The sequence below is a fragment of the Hemiscyllium ocellatum genome, chromosome 1 (assembly GCF_020745735.1).
Source record: "Hemiscyllium ocellatum isolate sHemOce1 chromosome 1, sHemOce1.pat.X.cur, whole genome shotgun sequence".
In the NCBI taxonomy this organism is placed as follows: Eukaryota; Metazoa; Chordata; class Chondrichthyes; order Orectolobiformes; family Hemiscylliidae; genus Hemiscyllium; species Hemiscyllium ocellatum.
This window is the reverse complement of record NC_083401.1, coordinates 23,042,439-23,061,991: the sequence shown is the minus strand read 5'-3', so window position 1 is coordinate 23,061,991 and position 19,553 is coordinate 23,042,439. Positions and strand designations below refer to the sequence as shown.

The 19,553-nt window shown below is 41.3% G+C and overlaps 1 protein-coding gene across 2 annotated transcripts in view; it reads right to left on the bottom strand.

Moving 5' to 3' along the window:
- LOC132825231 (histone-lysine N-methyltransferase Smyd1-like) overlaps positions 1–19,553 on the bottom strand; it is a 68,382-nt gene that overhangs the window by 11,110 nt on the left and 37,719 nt on the right. The window contains exons 5-7 of one of the 2 annotated variants that reach the window (XM_060840351.1): positions 16,656–16,694; positions 8,154–8,349; positions 3,413–3,505 (exon numbers count right to left, since the gene is read on the bottom strand). In XM_060840351.1, the coding sequence (XP_060696334.1) occupies positions 3,413–3,505; positions 8,154–8,349; positions 16,656–16,694 (328 nt within the window). The remainder of the gene's footprint in view (positions 1–3,412; positions 3,506–8,153; positions 8,350–16,655; positions 16,695–19,553) is intronic. The other variant, XM_060840418.1, reaches the window with a different exon arrangement.

The following is a 19,553-nucleotide window of genomic DNA, read 5'->3' as shown; positions in this document are numbered from 1 at the left end:
GTGCAGAAAACATTTGCAAGAATGTCCCTTTGGGACTAGAAGGTTTGAGCTATAAGGAGGTGCTGGGTAGCTGGGACTTTTTTCCCTGGAGTATTGGAGGTTGAGGGGTGATCTTATAGAGATTTATAAAATCATGAGGGGCATGGATAAAGTGAACAGCCAAGGTCTTTTCCCTAGGGCAGGGGTGTCCAAGACTAGGGGGTACAGGTTTGAGGTGTGAGGGGAAAGAATTAGAATGGACATGAAGGGTAACGTTTCCACACAGAAGGTGGTGTCTAAATTGAACGAGCTACCGGAGAAAGTGGTGGAGGCTGGTACAATTACAACATTTAGAAGGCATCTGGATGGGTATATGAATAGGAAGGGTTTAGAGGGCTATGGGCCAAGTGGTGACAAATGGGATTATGCTAATATAGGATATCTGGTTGACATGGACAAGTGGATCAAAGAAACTGCTTCTGTGCTGTTTGACTCCATGACTCTATGACATAACCCCTTCCTCTCCTCCAACTCCCATCCCCAGCCACTTAGCTTTAATTATATCACACTTAGTTAGAGACAAAAAGAAAACTGCAGATGATGGAATCCAAGGTTCGACCAGCTGGAAGAACACAGCAAGCAAGCCAGCCAGCATCAGGAGGTGGAACAGTCCTGAAGAAGGATTACACCTGAAACATTGACTTCTCCACTTACTGATGCTGCCTGGCTTGTGTTCTTCCAATGTCCTGCTTGTCTATCCTGATTATATCACACAGCATGCAGATATCTGCAAGGATCCTCCTGCTCTCCCCAAGTCCAAAGTTTTTATCCACTTCAATCCTGTGACTATTCTGTAAACCCGGAGAGTACACCTAGAGAAATTGGCCCTACCCCTTCAATTGTAGTGACCTGGTGTAGATGGCAAAACACATACTTACATCATATTCTTGTTTTTACGATAACATTTATAGTGGGGGAAAAACTTACAGCAAATTGGGAACCAGAGAAATTGAGATGGTTTGAACATGGGAATTGCAAATCAACAGCTATACAGTGCCACCACTCAGAGAAAGGCTATAAATGCAACTGGTATAACAGGGAATATTTAACATGACTGTGATGAAAATGTAAGAGTAAAGAGAAGGATTTGTAGATAAGAGGTGCACATAGATACATAATGAAAATCTAGAATATTACAATAATTGGAGCAGCATGGTGTCTCAGTGGTTAGCACTACTGCCTCACAGTGCCAGGAACCTGGGTTCAATTCCACCCTCGGGTGACTGTCTGTGTGGAGTTTGGACGTTTTCCCGTGTCTACGTGGGCTTCCTCCAGATGCTCCAGTTTCCTCCCACAATCCAAAGATGTGCAGGTTAGGTGCACATTATACACCTCTGGAGCAGATGGAACTTAAACCCTGGCCACCTGTCTCAGAAAAAGGGACACTACCACTGCTCCACAAGAGTCCTGAGAACTACACTTCATGCAATGAATGACCCTGTTACTCATAGAATCAGATTTCAAAGAGAAACTGGATGAACACTAGAGGGGGTAAGTAAACTGACAAGGCTAAAAGGATAAAGCAGGAGGCTGGGACTGACTGGAGACTGAGTGCCAAGCAATCCAATGTCTGAGGAAGGACTGAGAGGGGAGGCAAATACGAGTGATTGCATTCAATGGTGAATCACTTGCAGAGGAAATTAAAAAGAGGGAAAGAGAAACTGAATTAAGAAGGAGAGATAATAGAGAAACAGAAAAGCAAGGCAAAATATATTTTACTTTTTCAGAGAAGCCATGACATCACAGAAAGGAGGTCGGCAGCCAGACTTCCAGCAGATAAAGGAGCACCACACTAGGCAAGGATGGAGCATCGCCTCAAAATAAGAGGGGTGGGGGATGGGTAGCAGATTTAAGACTGAGTTGAGGGACAACTTCTTTTTCCGAAGGGGTTGTGAATCTGTGGAATTCTCTGCCCGGTGAAGCAGTTGTGGCTACCTCATTGAATGTTTTCAAGGCTAAGATAAATAACTTTTTGAACAATAAAGGAATTAAGGATTATAGTTAGAGGGCAGCTAAGTGGGGCTGAGGCCACAGAAAGGTCATCCATAATTGTATTGAACTGTGGAGCGACTTGAAGGGGCCAGATGGCCTACTCCTGCTCCTACTTCTTCTGTTCTTATGTTCTTGACAGTTTTCAACTCACCAAGAACTATTTACTACTTCAAGGAATGAGATGCATCATTTACTAGTCATTGACAGTGTTGCTAAAATAGTAGTTAGGCTTAATCAATAGTTTTAACTTTATATGTTGAGTTTAATTAGCAATATGGCAACTTCATCAAACTCAGGCAGAGATTAAAAGAGACACTAACAATGGAGGGCATTGTTCTTTCTCTGTTGATCGGTTATCAAAAGGTTCCTCTAGGTTCTGCCTGTGATGACTGGCATGCCAACACACTGGCTACCACTTTCAGAAGATGTTGCTGTGCAGATCTTGGAGATCTGCACACAGTAAAATAAGTTAGAGGAAGCTTTGAATGGAGGGCCCCAAACAATTCAGAAAATTGTGGAAATTTACAGTTCACATATATCAGAGTTGTTGGCCAATTTGCACATTAAAAATACAAGTGTTAGCTCTGTGGCTTTATTTTGTCAGCAAGTTCTGAGCCAAAAGTGAGTGATCGACATTAATTTGTTTCTGTTGTAGAATAAGCAAGGATTTGGCCCCCTGTGTTGTTACAACTTAGAAGCAGGAATAGGCCCCTTGAATTGGGTCAACCATTCAGTGAGATTAGATTACTTACAGTGTGGAAACAGGCCCTTTGGCCCAACAAGTCCACATCAACCCACCAAAGCGCGACCCACCCAGACCCATTCCCCTGCATTTACCCCTTCACCTGACACTACAGGCAATTTAGCCTGGCCAATCCACCTAACCTGCACATTGTTGGATTGTGGGAAGAAACCGGAGCACACGGAGGAAACCCACGTAGATACGGGGGAGAATGTGCAAACTCCACTCAGAGAGTTGCCTGAGTTGGGAATTGAACCCGGGTCTCTGGCACTGCGAGGCAGCAGTGCTAACCACTGTGCCACCCATGCCACCACAGATTATGGCTGATCTACAGAAAAAAAAATGTATATAACATTACAATGAGGGGGCAAAGGGCACAGTTGGCTCAATTGACTAGACCAGTTAGTTTGTGCTTCAGAATAGTTCCAACAGTCAGGGTTTCAATCACAATTACAATCGAGGCAAACATAGGGATAACCTCCACACAATGCTCAACATTAAAGTCATTGCGTAAGACATCATTATTGGCCACAAATAATCAAGGATGGTGTCTGGAGAAGAGGAAGGTGAGTCCTTATGTATCCAAATATAATATTTCATTTTTAAAGCTAGTTCGATTCAATGTTGACCGGTACTTACATTACTCCACAGCCCCTCAGATCGATCTTTGTCAATTTTCTCCAACGTCATCTTTGAAAACTCGATAACTTCCTTCACTGTTTCACCTGAAGGCTAAAATGCAACATATGTGGTGGTTACTGGTTAAGAGGCATAGGTTTAACAGGATTGTAACAGAATGACTGTATTGCTCTATTTAGGTCAGTCTGTTTCCAAAGTTCCTGTAAGCACTTTCACGAAAAAGGATTGGAATTATAATCAGGAAGACCTCTCTGTACATGCTATGAAACCTGCCCAATTTTCATTCCAAATGACCGGACTGCCATCATAGATTTGGCAATATTGAATGTGTTGGGTTTGGCGAGCATAAAGTGGGTTGACTTTGAGAATCAATACATTTTCGGAAATGTTAATGAGTCAGATTTGGGGAGGGATGTTGAAATATTTGGGTTTGGTATGTCGAATGTGCTGATCATTGTCATAAAGAGTAATGGTTCTGAAAGAGTTAATGTTGAAGTTACATGAGCCCCACCCAATCTGATGATGGTGCATAGCCTTTGGGTGGAGAATCAGGTCATCTTGCATAAGAGAGAGGTCTCACCCCTGGCTCCTGATAGTTTTAACGGATTAACCAGTCAATCACAGCACTGTGCCCCATCTACAAGCTGCACAGCAGAAATGCGCCACTGCGTGTTGGACAGCAATGTCCAAATGCACAGCCAATGGCAGCAGATCTATGTGAACACTTCCATCTGAGAATGCTTCCCCAAGCCAATCACCATCCTGACTTGTAAATACATCACTTTTCCTTCAGTGTTACTGGAGCAAAATCCTCAAACATCCTCCCTTAAAAAAAAACATCAAGTTGACTGCAGTTGTTCAAGAGCTGAAAATGTGCTGCGGGAAAAGCGCAGCAGGTCAGGCATCATCCAAGGAGCAGGAGAATCGACGTTTCGGGATTCCTGAAGAAGGGCTCATGCCCGAAACATCGATTGTCCTGCTCCTTGGATGCTGCCTGACCTGCTGCGCTTTTCCAGCAACACATTTTTCAGCTCTGATCTCCAGCATCTGCAGTCCTCACTTTCTCCCTGCAGTTGTTCAAGAAGGCAGTTCATCACCAGTTTCTCAAAGACAAATGGGATGGTGAAAAAATGCTGACCTTGCCAATGGCACCCATTTCAAACGAACAAAATAAGACATGCTTTTACCTTTTGCTATCATGCTCCATATGATGCTATCATTGCTATAATACTTGTACTTAATGCTAATAATGACCGACTGGTATTAGCACTAGACTATTAATCCAGAGACTCAGATAATATTAGATTAGATTACTTACAGTGTGGAAACAGGCCCTTCGGCCCAACCAGTCCACACCGACCCTCCAAAGAGTAACCCACCCAGACCCACTTCCCTCTGACTAATGCACCAAACACTATGGACAATTTACCATGGCCAATTCATGATGAAGGGCATTTGCCCAAAATGTCGATTTTACTGCTCATCAGATGCTGCCTGAACTGCTGTGCTTTTCCAGCACTACTCTAATCTAGACCCACAGCCAATTCACCTGACCTGCACATCTTTGGACTGTGGGAGGAAACCAGAGCACCCGGAGGAAACCCACACAGAGGCAGGGAGAATGTGCAAACTCCACACAGTCACCTGAGGCTGGAATTGAACGTGGGACCCTGGCGCTGTGAGGCAGCGGTGCTCACCACTGAGCCCCTATTCTGGGGGACCTGGCTTTGAATCCTCCCATGGCAGATGGTGGAATTAGAATTCAAATTTGAAAAAAAAATGGAATTCATGATGACCATAAAACCATTGCCATTTGTCTGGAAAAACCCATCTGATTGACTAACGTCCCTTAGGAAAGGATAGTGCTGTCCTTCGCTGGTCTGGTCAACATGTGACTTCAAAGTGATTTGCTCTTAATGCGCTCTGGACAATAATAGATGAACAATAAATCCTGGCTTAGCCAATGACACACGCATCCCAAGAATGCCTAATGAAAAATGATCTCTTCATATGCGAGACAAGTTAAGGCTATTGTTTAGGCTCAACAATGCTCTGTACTTTACCAATCATAATTAGACTGGACTACATTATTTTGATTTGACAAATTTCCATTCTGTATGTTTCCATTGATTGTTTTTTTGCTAGTGTTACAGTGCCCATGGGAGTTTGTGTAATCCATTAAAGTTCATTATTTTTGGAGTAGAAAGAAGGTTTGATGGCAGCACTATGCCTTAATCACCGAGAGCCCAATAAAACAGTTATAAAAGAATGTGAATTCCATTATCTATTACTGTGGTCCTGCGATAAAGACATCATTAGCAAAATAAGCACTGTTGCTAGTTGTTGTGGGAACACTGTGGTGAGCCATCTTCTTGAACAACTGCAATTCTTAATATTCTTTGCATGTGTGACGTGAGTGTAATACACTTGACTACTTTCAGGTCCTTGCATGGACCAGTTAAGCGGAGGATGGGGCATGTCATACATCAGTCATACAATGGACAATGGTAAGCTTTCTTCCCTGAAAGGACATTGGTAAACTGACTGAGTGTCATTGACTATCCAAGACTGATACCTGACCTTTCAATCCTACGTTAGTATCTTTTTCGGTTCAATTACATACAGACCTCCGTCAGACCATGTTGAAGTCATATAGAAATTCCTGAGATGCTGCCTGGCCTGCTGTGCTTTGACCAGCAACACATTTTCAGCTGTGATCTCCAGCATCTGCAGACCTAATTTTTTACTCAAAGAGCAGGAGTAGGCCATTTGGGCCCTTCAACCTGCTGTGCCACTTAATAAAATCATGGCTGATCTGGTTATGTCCTCTATCCTACATTTCCTCCTAATAAAATTTGACTTCGATGTTAACCAAGAGTCTATGTATTTCTGCTGTAAACCTATTCAATAACCTTGCCTCCAACATTATCAGGTGAGGACAATTTATAGATTCAAAAGACGCTGAGAGAGAAAAAAATGTCCTTTCATCTCCAAATTAAAGGAGAAACCCCTTATTTTAAACTGTTTCCCCAAATTCTAGTTCTCTCACCAAGGGAAACATTTCAACATTCACCATGTCACATCCCCTCAGGATCTTTAATAAGATCACCACTCAATCTTCTAAACTCCAATGGATACAATCCCAATGTTCCACCATTAAATAAGGAGACCGAGACTTCACATAGTATTCCAGGTATAGCCTCAATGTCTTGTATAAATGCAACAAGCCTAATTTTATATTCTATACCTCTTGCAAAATGATAACATTCTAAATGCCAGCATTGTTGCATCCGCATATTAATGTTCTTCAATCTCAACCCAGAAGAAATAGGAACAGGAGTAGGTCAAATAGCCCCTTGATCCTGTTCCACCGTTCAGTAGGATCATGGCTGATCTGACATTCCTCACGTCCACTTTCCTTTCCTTTCCTCGTAACCCTTCGTTCCCTTATTGGTTCAGAATCTATCTATCTCAGTCTTAAATATACACAAGGACTCTACCCCCACAGCTCTCTATGACAGAGAGTTTCCAAAGACTCACAACCCTCTGAGGGAAGAAATTCCTCCTCATCTCATGCTTTAGAGACGCCGGTGTTGGACTGGGGTGTACAAAGTTAAAAATCACACAACACCAGGTTATAGTCCAACAGGTTTAATTGGAAGCATTAGCTTTCGGAGCACTGCTCAACCACCTGATGAAGGAGTGGCGCTCCGAAAGCTAGTGTGCTTCCAATTAAACCTGTTTGGCTATAACCTGGTGTTGTGTGATTTTTAACTCCTCATCTCAGATTAAATTGGCATGCCTTTATTCCGAGACTCTCCCATTAGGGGAAGCATCCTCTCAGCATTTACTCTGCCAAGTCCTTTAAGAATCCTAATGTTTAAATGAGATCACTCTCTTTTCTTTCTAAACTCCAGTGAGTAAAACTTCTGCTTAACCTTTGTGCATAAGGCAATCCTTCAACACCAGGGACCATCCTAGTGCACTTTTGTGACTCATGTACCAAGACTGACAGATACCTCTGCACCTCAGTATTTTGCCAATTCTGTCAGGCGATTATCAGCCTTTGAAACTCTTCACCATACCGGGTTGTGGGGACAGAATCCTTGAAGGCTGAGATAGATAGATTATCTTTCACAAATACATGTTGACTCTGCCTGATTATTTCTTTTTGTTAATGCAAGAAAACACAAAGTAAATTAAAATCACCCATGATGACCATCATAATTTTCTCCCCATTATTACCTCCCATATACCTCATCTTACAATGTCACCACTGCTACAGGGCCATTTCCAAAAATGATTTATTAATTCCAATATTTCTCAGCTCTACCTAAACTGATCTCAATCTCTGGAACTAAGGTCATCTCTCTCTGATGTTCTATTGTCATTTTTACTTACAGACCTACCCTTCATATTTTCCAAGCTTTCTGTCCTTTCTAAATGTTATATATCCTTGAATATTCAGGTTTTAGTCTACATTATCTTGCAGTCATGCCTTTGCAATAGCTTTCAGATCATTTTTATTTATTTCCATTTGTGCCATGAGCATTCAGATACAAAGGCTTCAGTTCTGTCTTTTTTTCCTTTTTCTGTGACCCCTAGCTCTATCTGCTGGGGCTGTCCAATGATTGTGCATTCTATTCCTTCCTGTCACACTCTGATATTATTTCCCTTTTTGCTTCCTTGCTTTCTCGTCTTGTTTTCTCAATTTCTCACACTGATGTTCCTGCTGGTTTACCTTTTTGCCATCTTCCTCCTTCACAGCCTGCATCAGGTCGTCTTTGATTCCCTTTGTGCAGTGTTCACAGGTACAGTCAAAGTAATAGTGTTTTTTAAGCTGGCTGCGCCTCTCTGCACTTAGTTTCAGGAAATCCACATATGATACCGTCAGTTCCTCTCCCACCTTGATTTTCTGGATTGCCCGAAGTTCAATTCTGTTGACAAGAAAGGTCATTTTTTACAAGGGTGAAATTAGGAGAGCTATTACAGTCATGCCCCAAGACCTGATTATCTGCCTGTTGGCTCTATGTTGCAGGCTGTTAGCACAAAATCATAATATGGGCATTTGCATTATTTAATTGCCATGCTGCATATTCTGACATCCAGTTTATAATATTGTTGCAAGTGCAAAGTTTGTAAAATTGCTATGTTTCGGGACTGTCATTAATATAGGAGAAAGTAAAGGAGGTTGTGTGAGCTGTTCTGATGTTGGCCTAACAGCAGAGCTGGCTAACATGGCTGAGAAAGATTGAAGGAAGACCTGAGTTATTTTGCTGGAAAGGACATGGAAGGTATTCCCATATGAGGACAGTGGCAGCAGTATCTGTGTTGACTTGGTTAGACCACTAGCCTCCAAAGCCCCGTGAAGGTGTTGAGACTATCAAGAGGATACCAATACACTTTATTGCCAAGATGGAATGCGTTAGAGTCTAATTAGCATTTCCACCTGGACCCAAGGAATGAAACCATCGAGGGGGTTTTTCCGAGGGAAAGAATTTCTAAGATATCTCTGAAGCTTATATAATTAGTCTGTCAAGATTTATGAGAGAGAATGAGCAACTAGAGGCATGGTTTATTGCCAGTGAGAGATCATGCTTGGAGTGAAAAGACTAAATTCATGAGGATTTGAAAGGAGATTCAACCTTTCACCTAGCACTAGAGAGACAATCGCGTAGAATCTGGAAATGTTCTGGGGTTAATGGTTATTAAGTAGGGGAAAGGAAAGAATGGAAATCAACTCTTGGGAGCTAAGAGTCGTTGTAGTTCAGGAAAGTTAAATTGCTGTTTTTGGCATAGAGTGAAAGATACCTGGGATTTTCCAGTTGTTCTAAAAGTAGAAGAGGAAACGTCTGTATTCTATAGTTAAATTGATAAGTTACCTATGAAACAGCATGTAATCAATAATGCTTTAGTTTGCTTGTTATAGTAAAAGACTTAACATGAGGTGTATAGGTAGGGTTAATGGGAGTTGTTTTGTCTCTGGATGGGGGTTTTCAAGACAAGAGGACACATTTTTAAGGTAAGAGGAGAGAGATTTTAAAAAGTTATGAGGGGCAAATTCTTTCTACAGAGGGTGGTTCGTATATGAAACAAACTTCCTGAGGAAATAGTGGACATGGAATTTATTACAACAATTAAAAGATATTTGGATAAGTACATGAATAGGAAAGGTTTTAGATTAGATAAGACTCCCTACAGTATGGAAACAAGCCCTTTGGCCCAACAAGTCGAACACCAACCCTCCGAAGAGTAACCCACCCACACCCATTCCCCTCCCCTGTATTTACCCCTAACACTATGGGCAATTTAGCATGGCCAATTCACCTAACCTGCACATCTTTGGACTGTGCGAGGAAATCGGAGCACCCGGAGGAAACCCACGCAGACACAGGGAGAATGTGCAAACTCCACACAGATAGTTACCCAAGGCAGGAATTGAACCTGGGTCCCTGGCGCTGTAAGGCAGCAGTGCTAACCACTGAGCCATCGTGCGGGGATTTGGGCCATGAACATGAAGGTGGGACTTGTTTAGTTTGGGACTATAGTCGGCATAAACTGGTTGGACCAAAGGGTCTGATTCCATGCTGTATGATACTGACTCTACGTCACCTTTTCAACTATCAAGTGAAAATTCTATTATTTTTTAAAAGTTAATAGTCTCTAAGGAACACAGTTCTTAAGACAACAAGCAGAACAATTTTAAATGGAAGGGTTAAATTTTCAACACAATTTGTGGGATTTTTATATTTTGAAAATATCAGGTGAATTTGACTGCAGGGTTTTTTCAAATTAATCTTCATCTATGTTCAAATTGAAAGTGTGACTGTCATGCAATTTCAAATTTTTGTAAAATGATACTTTTACGCTTGAAATTTTGGTTCATTGTGAGACAAGGCATTATCCTGTTCTATATACTTTCCAACCGGAAGCAATCATTTTACTGTCTAGTCGTTGCTGACAAGTTGGTACGCTCAAATATTTAATCTGATCTGTTATTGGGATATGTTTAGTTAAAAATCACACAATGCCAAGTTATAGTCCAACAGGTTTATGTGAAAGTACTAGCTTTTGGAGCATCACTCTGAAAGCTAGTACTTCCAAATTAATGTTGGACTATAACTTAATGTTGGGTGATTTTTAACTTTGTCCACCATAGTCCAACACCGACACCTCCACCTGTTGGAGTATATGCACTCTGCGTGTAATTAAATACAGGCTTTCAATGGATCAGGGAAAGAAATTTTGGGGTCAAAGACACAATAGTTATCAAAGTATATAACCATGATGGAAGAGGTAAGTGTTAGACGCTTGTGTTTATATAGAGACTTCCACGACCTTATGACATCACCATGCACATTACATCCAGTGACGTGCTTCTGATGTCTAATCCTTGATGTTATGAAGGAGATGCAGCAGCCAATTTACACACAGTAACATGCCAAAAAAAAACATTGAAGTGACCATGCATTTTAGATCTGTTTTGAGGCTTGAATATTGATCAGCTTATCAGTCTCTGGAAAATAGTTCCAGATCTGTTCCACCTGCCTTAATGCTGCACTGCAGAGTCAGCCTACACTTCTTGTTCCAGTCTCCTGTGGGGATTTTAGCCACAGCTGACTCTGGGTTGAATCTACAGTATTTGTTTGTACTGATTATAAGCATCCCTGTGTAAAATTAGCTGTGTCTATCTGAACCCAAACGGAGCACCAAACAGGGCGAAGCATATTCAGTTAGACAGCTATTCAGGGAAATAAGATTGATCGGATGCTTTTAATTATTTTACTGGTTGAAAGAGTGGTGGTAGCATATTTGATAATAAATTTCAATGGATATTAAGTTAAATACTTGAAGAGAATAAAAATCCAAGACTATGGGGAAAATGGAAAGTGAAGAAAAATAGATAATTCCACCAAAGAACTGGGACTGACACAATGAACTCTACTAATTCAGTGCTTTTCGGAAATTCAGTTTTAGGTACTTTGATGCTACGAACAGACAGCATGACTTTATTCAACAAAGTGTGACTTTAGACAGCACCTTTAAATAAGGAAACATCCTATGAAGCCTTGTTTCCTTTGTTCATTCACAGTATGTATCTTAGAAGCCCTACAGTGTGAAAGCAGGCCATTCAGCCTACACCAACCCTCCAAAAAGCATCCCACACAGACCCACCACATCCCTGAGTACTATAGGAAATTTAGCCTGACCTATGGGCAATCCACCTTACCTGCACATCTTTGGACAGTGGGAGGAAATTAGAGCAACTGAAGGGTCCCACACAGCCACAGGAGAATGTCTGTCAGTTTGCACAGTCACTCAAATGTGGAATCAAACCCAAATCCCTGGAGCTGCGAGGCAGAGTGCTAACCACTGAGCCACCAAGCCATTCTATTCCTGGATATAGTTCAGATCTGAACTGAAAAAGTCACAATTAGTCAATGTTTCCCAGGTCTGATTGGCTTCACCTTTGAAGGAGTGGTAACATTCCAAAGTTTCATCAGATACTCAAAAAGGAGGCCAATGAATACAGTTTTCAGGTTTCCACAGTAAATGTGCTACTTCCAGGGTAATTGTCAGCTTTAAGTGGTGGAAATTTCCATTATAAATACATTGTTCAACCTTTCCTTTCATTGATGATTTGGAAAATAATAGTTAATTCATTTTCTTTTTAAAAATTGCTCATAGCATAAGAAGAGTTAGCCAATAGCACCATGCCGAGTTACTTAAGCAGCTTGCAGTTATGCTAAAAAATCTTTATGGATCAATAGGTAGTTTCTACGCATTACTCCTATGTACCCACAAGCAGAGGTGGAAACATTTCAGACAGATTCACTCTGGGGGCTACATTTGATTGGTGTTGACCTCCATTGGTCTACCTCCCTTAATTAAGTCTTCCTGTAAATTGGCTGGTCTGAACTGATTTCTTTGGATCTCGAGTAGATTTCTTTCTCAGATCCTGATGTGGAACTCGACTTCAATCCTTCATGTGATGGTAGCCAGCAATCCCAAAATAATGATGTGGAGATGCTGGTGTTGGACTGGAGTGGACAAAGTCAGAAGTCACATGGCACCCAAAAAATGTTCGCACCAGCTCCAAACTGTGGAGCATCTGCCTAGATTACATGCACAAGTTCCACTTGCGCTGCTTTTAAGTTTAAGAGACCCTGTCTTTGTGGTGCAGCTTTTGTGGATCATGCCATGTACCATTGCATATATGATGCCATCTGCATGCTAGCACAAACAACCAGTGACCAAGATATGTACGTGTGGTTCAGCATGAAGTCTTGTTAACAAATTGGACATCTGTCAGTGGTGAAGAGTGGGTGGATGGTTTTGACAATCTGGATGTAACAATTCATTTAGTTTTACACAGACAAATAGAAGTCACCGAGGACCAGTCAGGTAGCATTTAGAAGCGAAAGATAGGTTAATTTTAAACAAAAACAGAAATTGCTGGAAAAGCTCAGCAGGTCTGGCAGCATCTGTGGAGAGAAATCGGAGTGAATGTTTGCTCAGAACTGAGGAAGTTCTGAAGAAGGGTCACTCGACCTGAAACATTAACTCTGATTTCTTTCTCCAGATGCTGCCAGACCTGCTGAGCTTTTCCAGCAATTTCTGTTCTAGTTTCTGATTTACAACATCCACAGTTCTTTCAGCTTTTTTTCAGGTTAAATTTAAACCCGTTGATTTCTTTCATAATGGGGTTCAATCCAACATAGAAATAAAAAGTGCTGAGAATATGTAATAGTCAACATCTGAACAAGAAAGATCGGAGTTAAAATGTATTTTAATAGCAGTGACATCGCACAGTCTCACCTGATTTTTGTTACCACAGACATTTACAACAGGCCATTGTGTTTGTGCTAGAACAAATGAAAATGGATTACACAACACCTTCCTATCTGATGAGGAAGGATTGGCTCAACTTGGCCTTAATTCACTACAATTCAGAAGGATGAAAGGGGATTTGAAACATTCTAAGAGGGTTGGACAAGCTAAATGCAGGAAGGATGGTTTCCTTGGCTGGGGGGTCTAGAACCAGTGGACAGTCTCAGGATTAAGGATAGGCCAATGAGGACGAAGATTGAGGAAACAGTCTCTTCATTCAAAGAGCAGTGAACCTGGGAAATGCTCGGCTATGACAAGACTGTGGATGCCAAGTCAGTAAATATATTCAAGAATTAGCTAAATTTTTAGATTTTAAAGCCATTAGAGGGTAGGGTGGGAAAGCGGGAATATGACATTGAGATAGAGCATCAGCCATGAGCACATTGAATGATGGAGCAGGCTCAAAGGGCTGAATGGCCTACTCCTACTCCTAGTTTCCATGTTTCTCCTTCATAGCCTGCCACGTCCTCTGCTTGATATTTTCCCACTTTCACATACAATCCCTAATGCTCTAAAGCATTTCCAAATACAAACCAACCATTTCTTTCTGTAAACATGTCACCCGAGGGAATAGTCCAATTCACTCAAACAAATCCTCTGTAAATGTTTTCAACCTTTATTTGAATTCCTCTTAGCCTTCTCTGTTTCCTGTGTCAGGGAGTAATTGATCAAACATTTCAATGCTTTTTTTTCTGAACTCATCTCTATAACCCTTTCCACCACTGAAATCTATCATTCGCTACTTTAAACAAACGCAAAGACTGAGCTGTTGAGCAGCTATTGAGGGAAATAAGATAAATCCAACTTCCACAGCCCTCTGTGGGAAACAAATGATTTCTTTTCATCTCAGGCCTAATTAGCAACCCCCCCCCCCCACTTTGTGCCCCCTGGTTTTAGACTGTAAACCATGGGAAACACCTTACCTGCAGCTACATTGGGTATCCTTTTAACTATCCTCTAGATTTCAATTAGATCACCTTTCGTTCTTCGAAACTGTAAGGAACCCAGAGTCAGTTAGCCCAATGTATCTTCGTAGGACAGTCCCACCATCCAGGGAACAAGTCTGGCTTACCATTGTCACATTCCCTCAATTGCAGTAGCATCTTTCCTGAGGTAAGGAGATCAAACTGTACAGAGTACTCGAAATGCGATCTAACAGATCTCCCATACAACTGAAGCAAGGCATCACTGCTCCTGTACCCGGGTCCACTGACAACTGTGGTAAACACTCCATGCAGCTTCATGTTAGCCCGCAGTGATTTATTGACAAGAACATCTTTGCACACCTCCATTTTCTAACCTCTCACCATTTAAGAAATTCAATCGATCAATTCTCCTGTTCTTATGTTCACCAGCACATACCACTGGGTGTAACCCTGTGATTACTGCTCTTGAGCTCCTACTTTTTAATTTCTTTCATAACTCCCTGAAATCTGTCTTCAGGACCTCATCCCTCTTCCTACATATGTCATTAGCATGAGTATGGATTGTAACCCATACTCATGGCTGATGCCCCACCTTGAGAGAATTGTCCTGTAGCCACTCTGTGACACCCATGACCCTGGTACCAAGAAAGCAATGTACATGGAGTCACATGTACTGCCACAGAAACATCTGACTAATCCTCCATCTGTAGAATCTCCTCTAACTCTTCTTCCTCCTTCCCTGGACAGCTGAGTCACCCATGGTGCCAGGGCTTGGCTCTGACTGCACTCTCCTGTTTCCAAAATGGTATGCCAATTAGCAAATAAGTTGGATTCAGGAAACTCCTGCACTACTTGACAGTTGCTTAGACTGCCTGGCCTTTATGCCTTTGCATTTTTTAATCTGAGGTGTGACCACCTCCCTATGAATGCTTTTTACATCGTCATCTATTGCGTGAATTTACAACAGTGTCCAGCTGTGGATCAAATTCTGAAACCTAGACCTCAAGTTTGAGCAGCTGGTGAACTTCCTGCAGATATTTCTCTGGGACAGATCACATATCCAAGACTTGTCAGATATCTCAAGATGTACACTCCACTTGACCCTTTTGACCTGCCATCCTGTAACTCTAAGTAAAATTTATTATCCTGAGAATAAGTACAGGCTTATTATGAAAACCTAACAAGCTATATCTCAGAAAGAAAGAGAGAAAAACCTTCTGGTGACTTAAACGCAATCTAAATACACAACTTTCATTTTAAAGGTTGGAAATGCTGAAGACCAACTCTCTCATCAACAGTTCTCCCCACACTCACCCTGCTGTTGGTTTCTGTGCAGGAGGGACTCTTCAGTGATGCTTTATTTCCTTTCCTATACACCTCTCACCTCTGAAGACTTCATTTCTTGCAGTAACTTTTAATTAAAGCGTCTCTTTCTTCCTCGGTCCCAAATTCCCATTTTGCTTCAAATTTCCAGTTACTCTGTTTCAGTTCTCACTCTAGCAAAGTCTCCTTGTCTCTGGCCATGAGGCCAACCCTCAGTAAGGAAATAAATCTATTGTGCATCCTTGCTAATATCTTCCAGCTTTCCTATGGCATAATGTTAATCACCCTCTGACTTTTTTTGGAGAGTCTGGATGATTTGTATAAATGAATAGCATCTCTATATTTTTGTTTTGCATGATAACAAAGGGCCATCTTGGCTACAACCCACAGAGGAGCACTCAGGTAGAGTTCTGCTTCATGGGAACACAGGTTTGGTGCCTACAATTGGACAATATAGTCCAGCTGAGCTCTAACCAGTATTTTATAAAGGAAACACTTTATTGCTTTTTGCACTCTCATCAATTAAAGTGTCCTATCCCTGAAATCATCCTTCGGGTCTATGTCCAGTAACCTCTCAAACCTAATGCTTTTAGATAATGATTGCACATACACCACCTACCAGTTCATCTCAAAACCACTCACCATCCAGACTTGGAAGGCAGCTCACCACCAACCTATCAAATGCAATTGCAGTTGGGTCCTGTACCCAACATGAAGAGTCAATGAGGAGTGATCTAGACGTTAGCTTACTCTCTCCCCATAGATGTTGCCTGACCCGTTGTGAACTCCAGCACATTTTGTTACCAACATTAACCTTTGTCTCTACTACAGTTGCTAACTGCCCTGCTGTCCACAATCACCATTTGTAATTATACCATTCTGAGAACTGTTGCCATTCTCTTTCCTTTTGATCTGTACAGATTCATCTTTATCACATGCTCATTCTTTGTTACTTTATTGGCAGAATTTATTGGAAGGATTAAGCTCAGGAGGAATGGAATTTGTTTTATTACATCTCTTAGACAGTGAATACTGTGTAGAGTTAATGCCATACAGGAAGAGGAAGAAAAAACACTGATGTCAATAGCAACATCAAAACCCACCTCATTTGTGTGTGAAACATTGAATTAACTGCAGAGCGACTGAAAAACAAAATAAAAAGCTACATTTCACAACCAAAGTAGAATTAAAGAAATCACACTCAGCAACACTTAATAATTGGCTTTTAACATACCAATTCACTCCAAAACAAGAGGAATTATCAAATAACGTTTGACATCCAGCAACATAAAGCAATGTAGAAGAGGTAACTAACTACATTGTCAAGGAAATGATAGAGAGAGAGAGAGATGAATGGACTTAGGGCGAGAACTTCAGAGTTTTGGGCTCTGCAATCGAACACACAGCCACCAGGAATGAAGCAATTAAAATCGGGATGTACATGAAAGGAATGAGGAGATCTAGGGGGTGGGGGTGTTGATGGGCTCAAGGAGGTTATGGGATAGAAAGGTATTTGGAAACAAAGTTAAGAATTTTCTAAATGGAGTCCTGTCAAAAGGAGAGCCACTGTCAGTCAGTAGGCAAAGAGGTTGATGGGTGAAGAGAAACAAATTAAAGAAAAGGTTTTGGATGAATTTAGGTTTATCGAGCATGGAAGTTGGATGATGGACCAGGAAAATGTCAGAATGGTAAACATCAATACACTAATCAATTTGAGCTATGAATATGTGGATGAGGATCATTTCTGATATGGAAAGTGAGATCAAACTATCTTCTCTCCAAAATCTCCCCCATTGTGTCATCTACCTGATGTTTAATGTTAACTATGACCTTATTTCTTTATTTTTCTACTTATTCTATGAAAGTCTGTGATGTTTAGCTTTTTAACTTTGTTTCTCTGTTTTACCACTTTATACCTCAGCTTTTGTTTTGTCCCTGTGAACCTTGGTATCTAAGATGGTGCTGTGTGTGATGACATTATACACTTTTCACTGTACTTCTGTACTTGAGTACAATTGACAATAAAATCTAAACTTAAACCTACCTGTCTCTACACAATGGTGGCTGGCCTAACTGCATGTTTTTGGTTACCAACTTGCTACCCAGGTCCAGCAACAAGGTAATGAGTACTGCAGAGTGTTCCCATTTCACCTCAGGAATAAATAGTCCTGTTAGTATATAAAACTTGGGCTTAATTACTAGACAACAGTCCAGCACTTAAACACAACTGAGCTAGCAAACTATTTCCTGAAATCCCAGTAACCAGGAGAAGTAGTTTTATTCCCCTGGGAGCTCAAAGTAAACATTTTGGGAATTGAAAGATTTTCTGTCCCTGCCCTTTTTGCAAATTTCCAAATTCCCTTGATGACTGTCCCATGGAATGAGAGAAGGTGATTTAATTTACCAGACAATCAGGATAATCTGATGTAGGTAAATGAACAGAGAGTGGCACAGGACCAGAACAAGACAGCCCCATTTACTCATTGACTTCCATTTGTTGAGGTCAGCTACAGCATCAGCATAGGATCCAGAATAGGATCTCAGCATTCCCCACAATTATCATGTGACCCTTTTGGGAAATTGTTGAATGTAAACTTCAGGATAGGTTGAGGACAATTGTCTTGATTATGTCTGGAGCTTAGTTGGAATACTGAGCCTCCAGACATTGGGTAGGAAGTTACATTTTGGGGGAGCATAGTTATTTGTTCTGGGTGATAACTCATTATGGTGAGAACTATAGCCTAGTATTAACAATCAGGTTTCATCCAAGTGTATCCATAGCTTCTAGGCTCTGGAGGACTCAATAAGACTAACACTATTCCAACTTAGGGGCCTGATGTTGTGAATAAAATCTGGACACAACCAAGACATTCTGTAACCAATAACATTCCCATCCAGCATCTTCAACAGGGCCTGCCAAACCCACAACCTCTACCAACCACTTAGATCAAAAAGGACAATGCATTCATGGGAACACTACCAATCAGCTCCCATCTGAGACTGATTTAGAAATTCATCGTTGTTTCCTCACTGTGATGTGATAATGTGGGTCAAGGGACGTGAGAATCCCCTGTGAATCCCTCACATTGCCCTCAATCAGAGCTAGCAGAACATGTATTTATGTACATGTGCATGTGTGTGAGTGTGTATCTGTCTGTGTGTGTGTATGCATGTGTCTTTTATGTGTGCGCGTGCGCGTGTCTGTCCGGTGTGTATCTGTGTGTGTGTGTGAGAGAGAGAGATGCAGGCATGTCACACTAGTTGCATGTGGGCCTCGTAAAGGATAATCAGTTTCCATTTCATTGAGGTCCCATCGTTATACCAGTGGAATGTCTACACTTCTGCAGCATTTTATAGAAGGGAGAGAGGCCACGTATATAAAATATATAGCATCATGATATCCCAAAGTTCATTGAAATAATTTTGAAATGTAGTCACTGTTGTAATGTGGAAGACACAACAGATACCTGTACACATGAAGCTCCCACACAGAGTGACTGCAATTCATTCAGCATAATAACTAGATGCTACCTTTTCAGTAAATTGAGGGATAAATATTAACCACAACAATAGGGATAATATCACATGATATTCTTCTAAATAGTGCATGCATTCTCTTCTGATCATCTCTGAGAGTAGACAGTTGAGACCTCGGTTCAGCATTTCATCCGAATGAGAAATACCCTCAGTGCCAGCCTGGATTACGTGCTCCACATTGTGGAGGAGGCCTTGAGCCCACTAACCTCACTGTCAGAGGCAAGAGTGGTACCTGCTGAACTGAGCAAGTGGTGGGCTCTGAATTTAACCACTTGCTTATCATGTACTATCTTCTATAACTTTGATGGAGATGTGTTAAGTTAGGGTTATTGAGAGTGATGAAAGCAAGCCAGTTAGAAGGAGTTAAGGTACTGATCAGCCTTGATTTAACTGAATGTCATAGATGGCTCAAGGGTGAATCAGTGGCTGAGCAGTTGTCCTGCATTGTTTGGAATTCATTAACT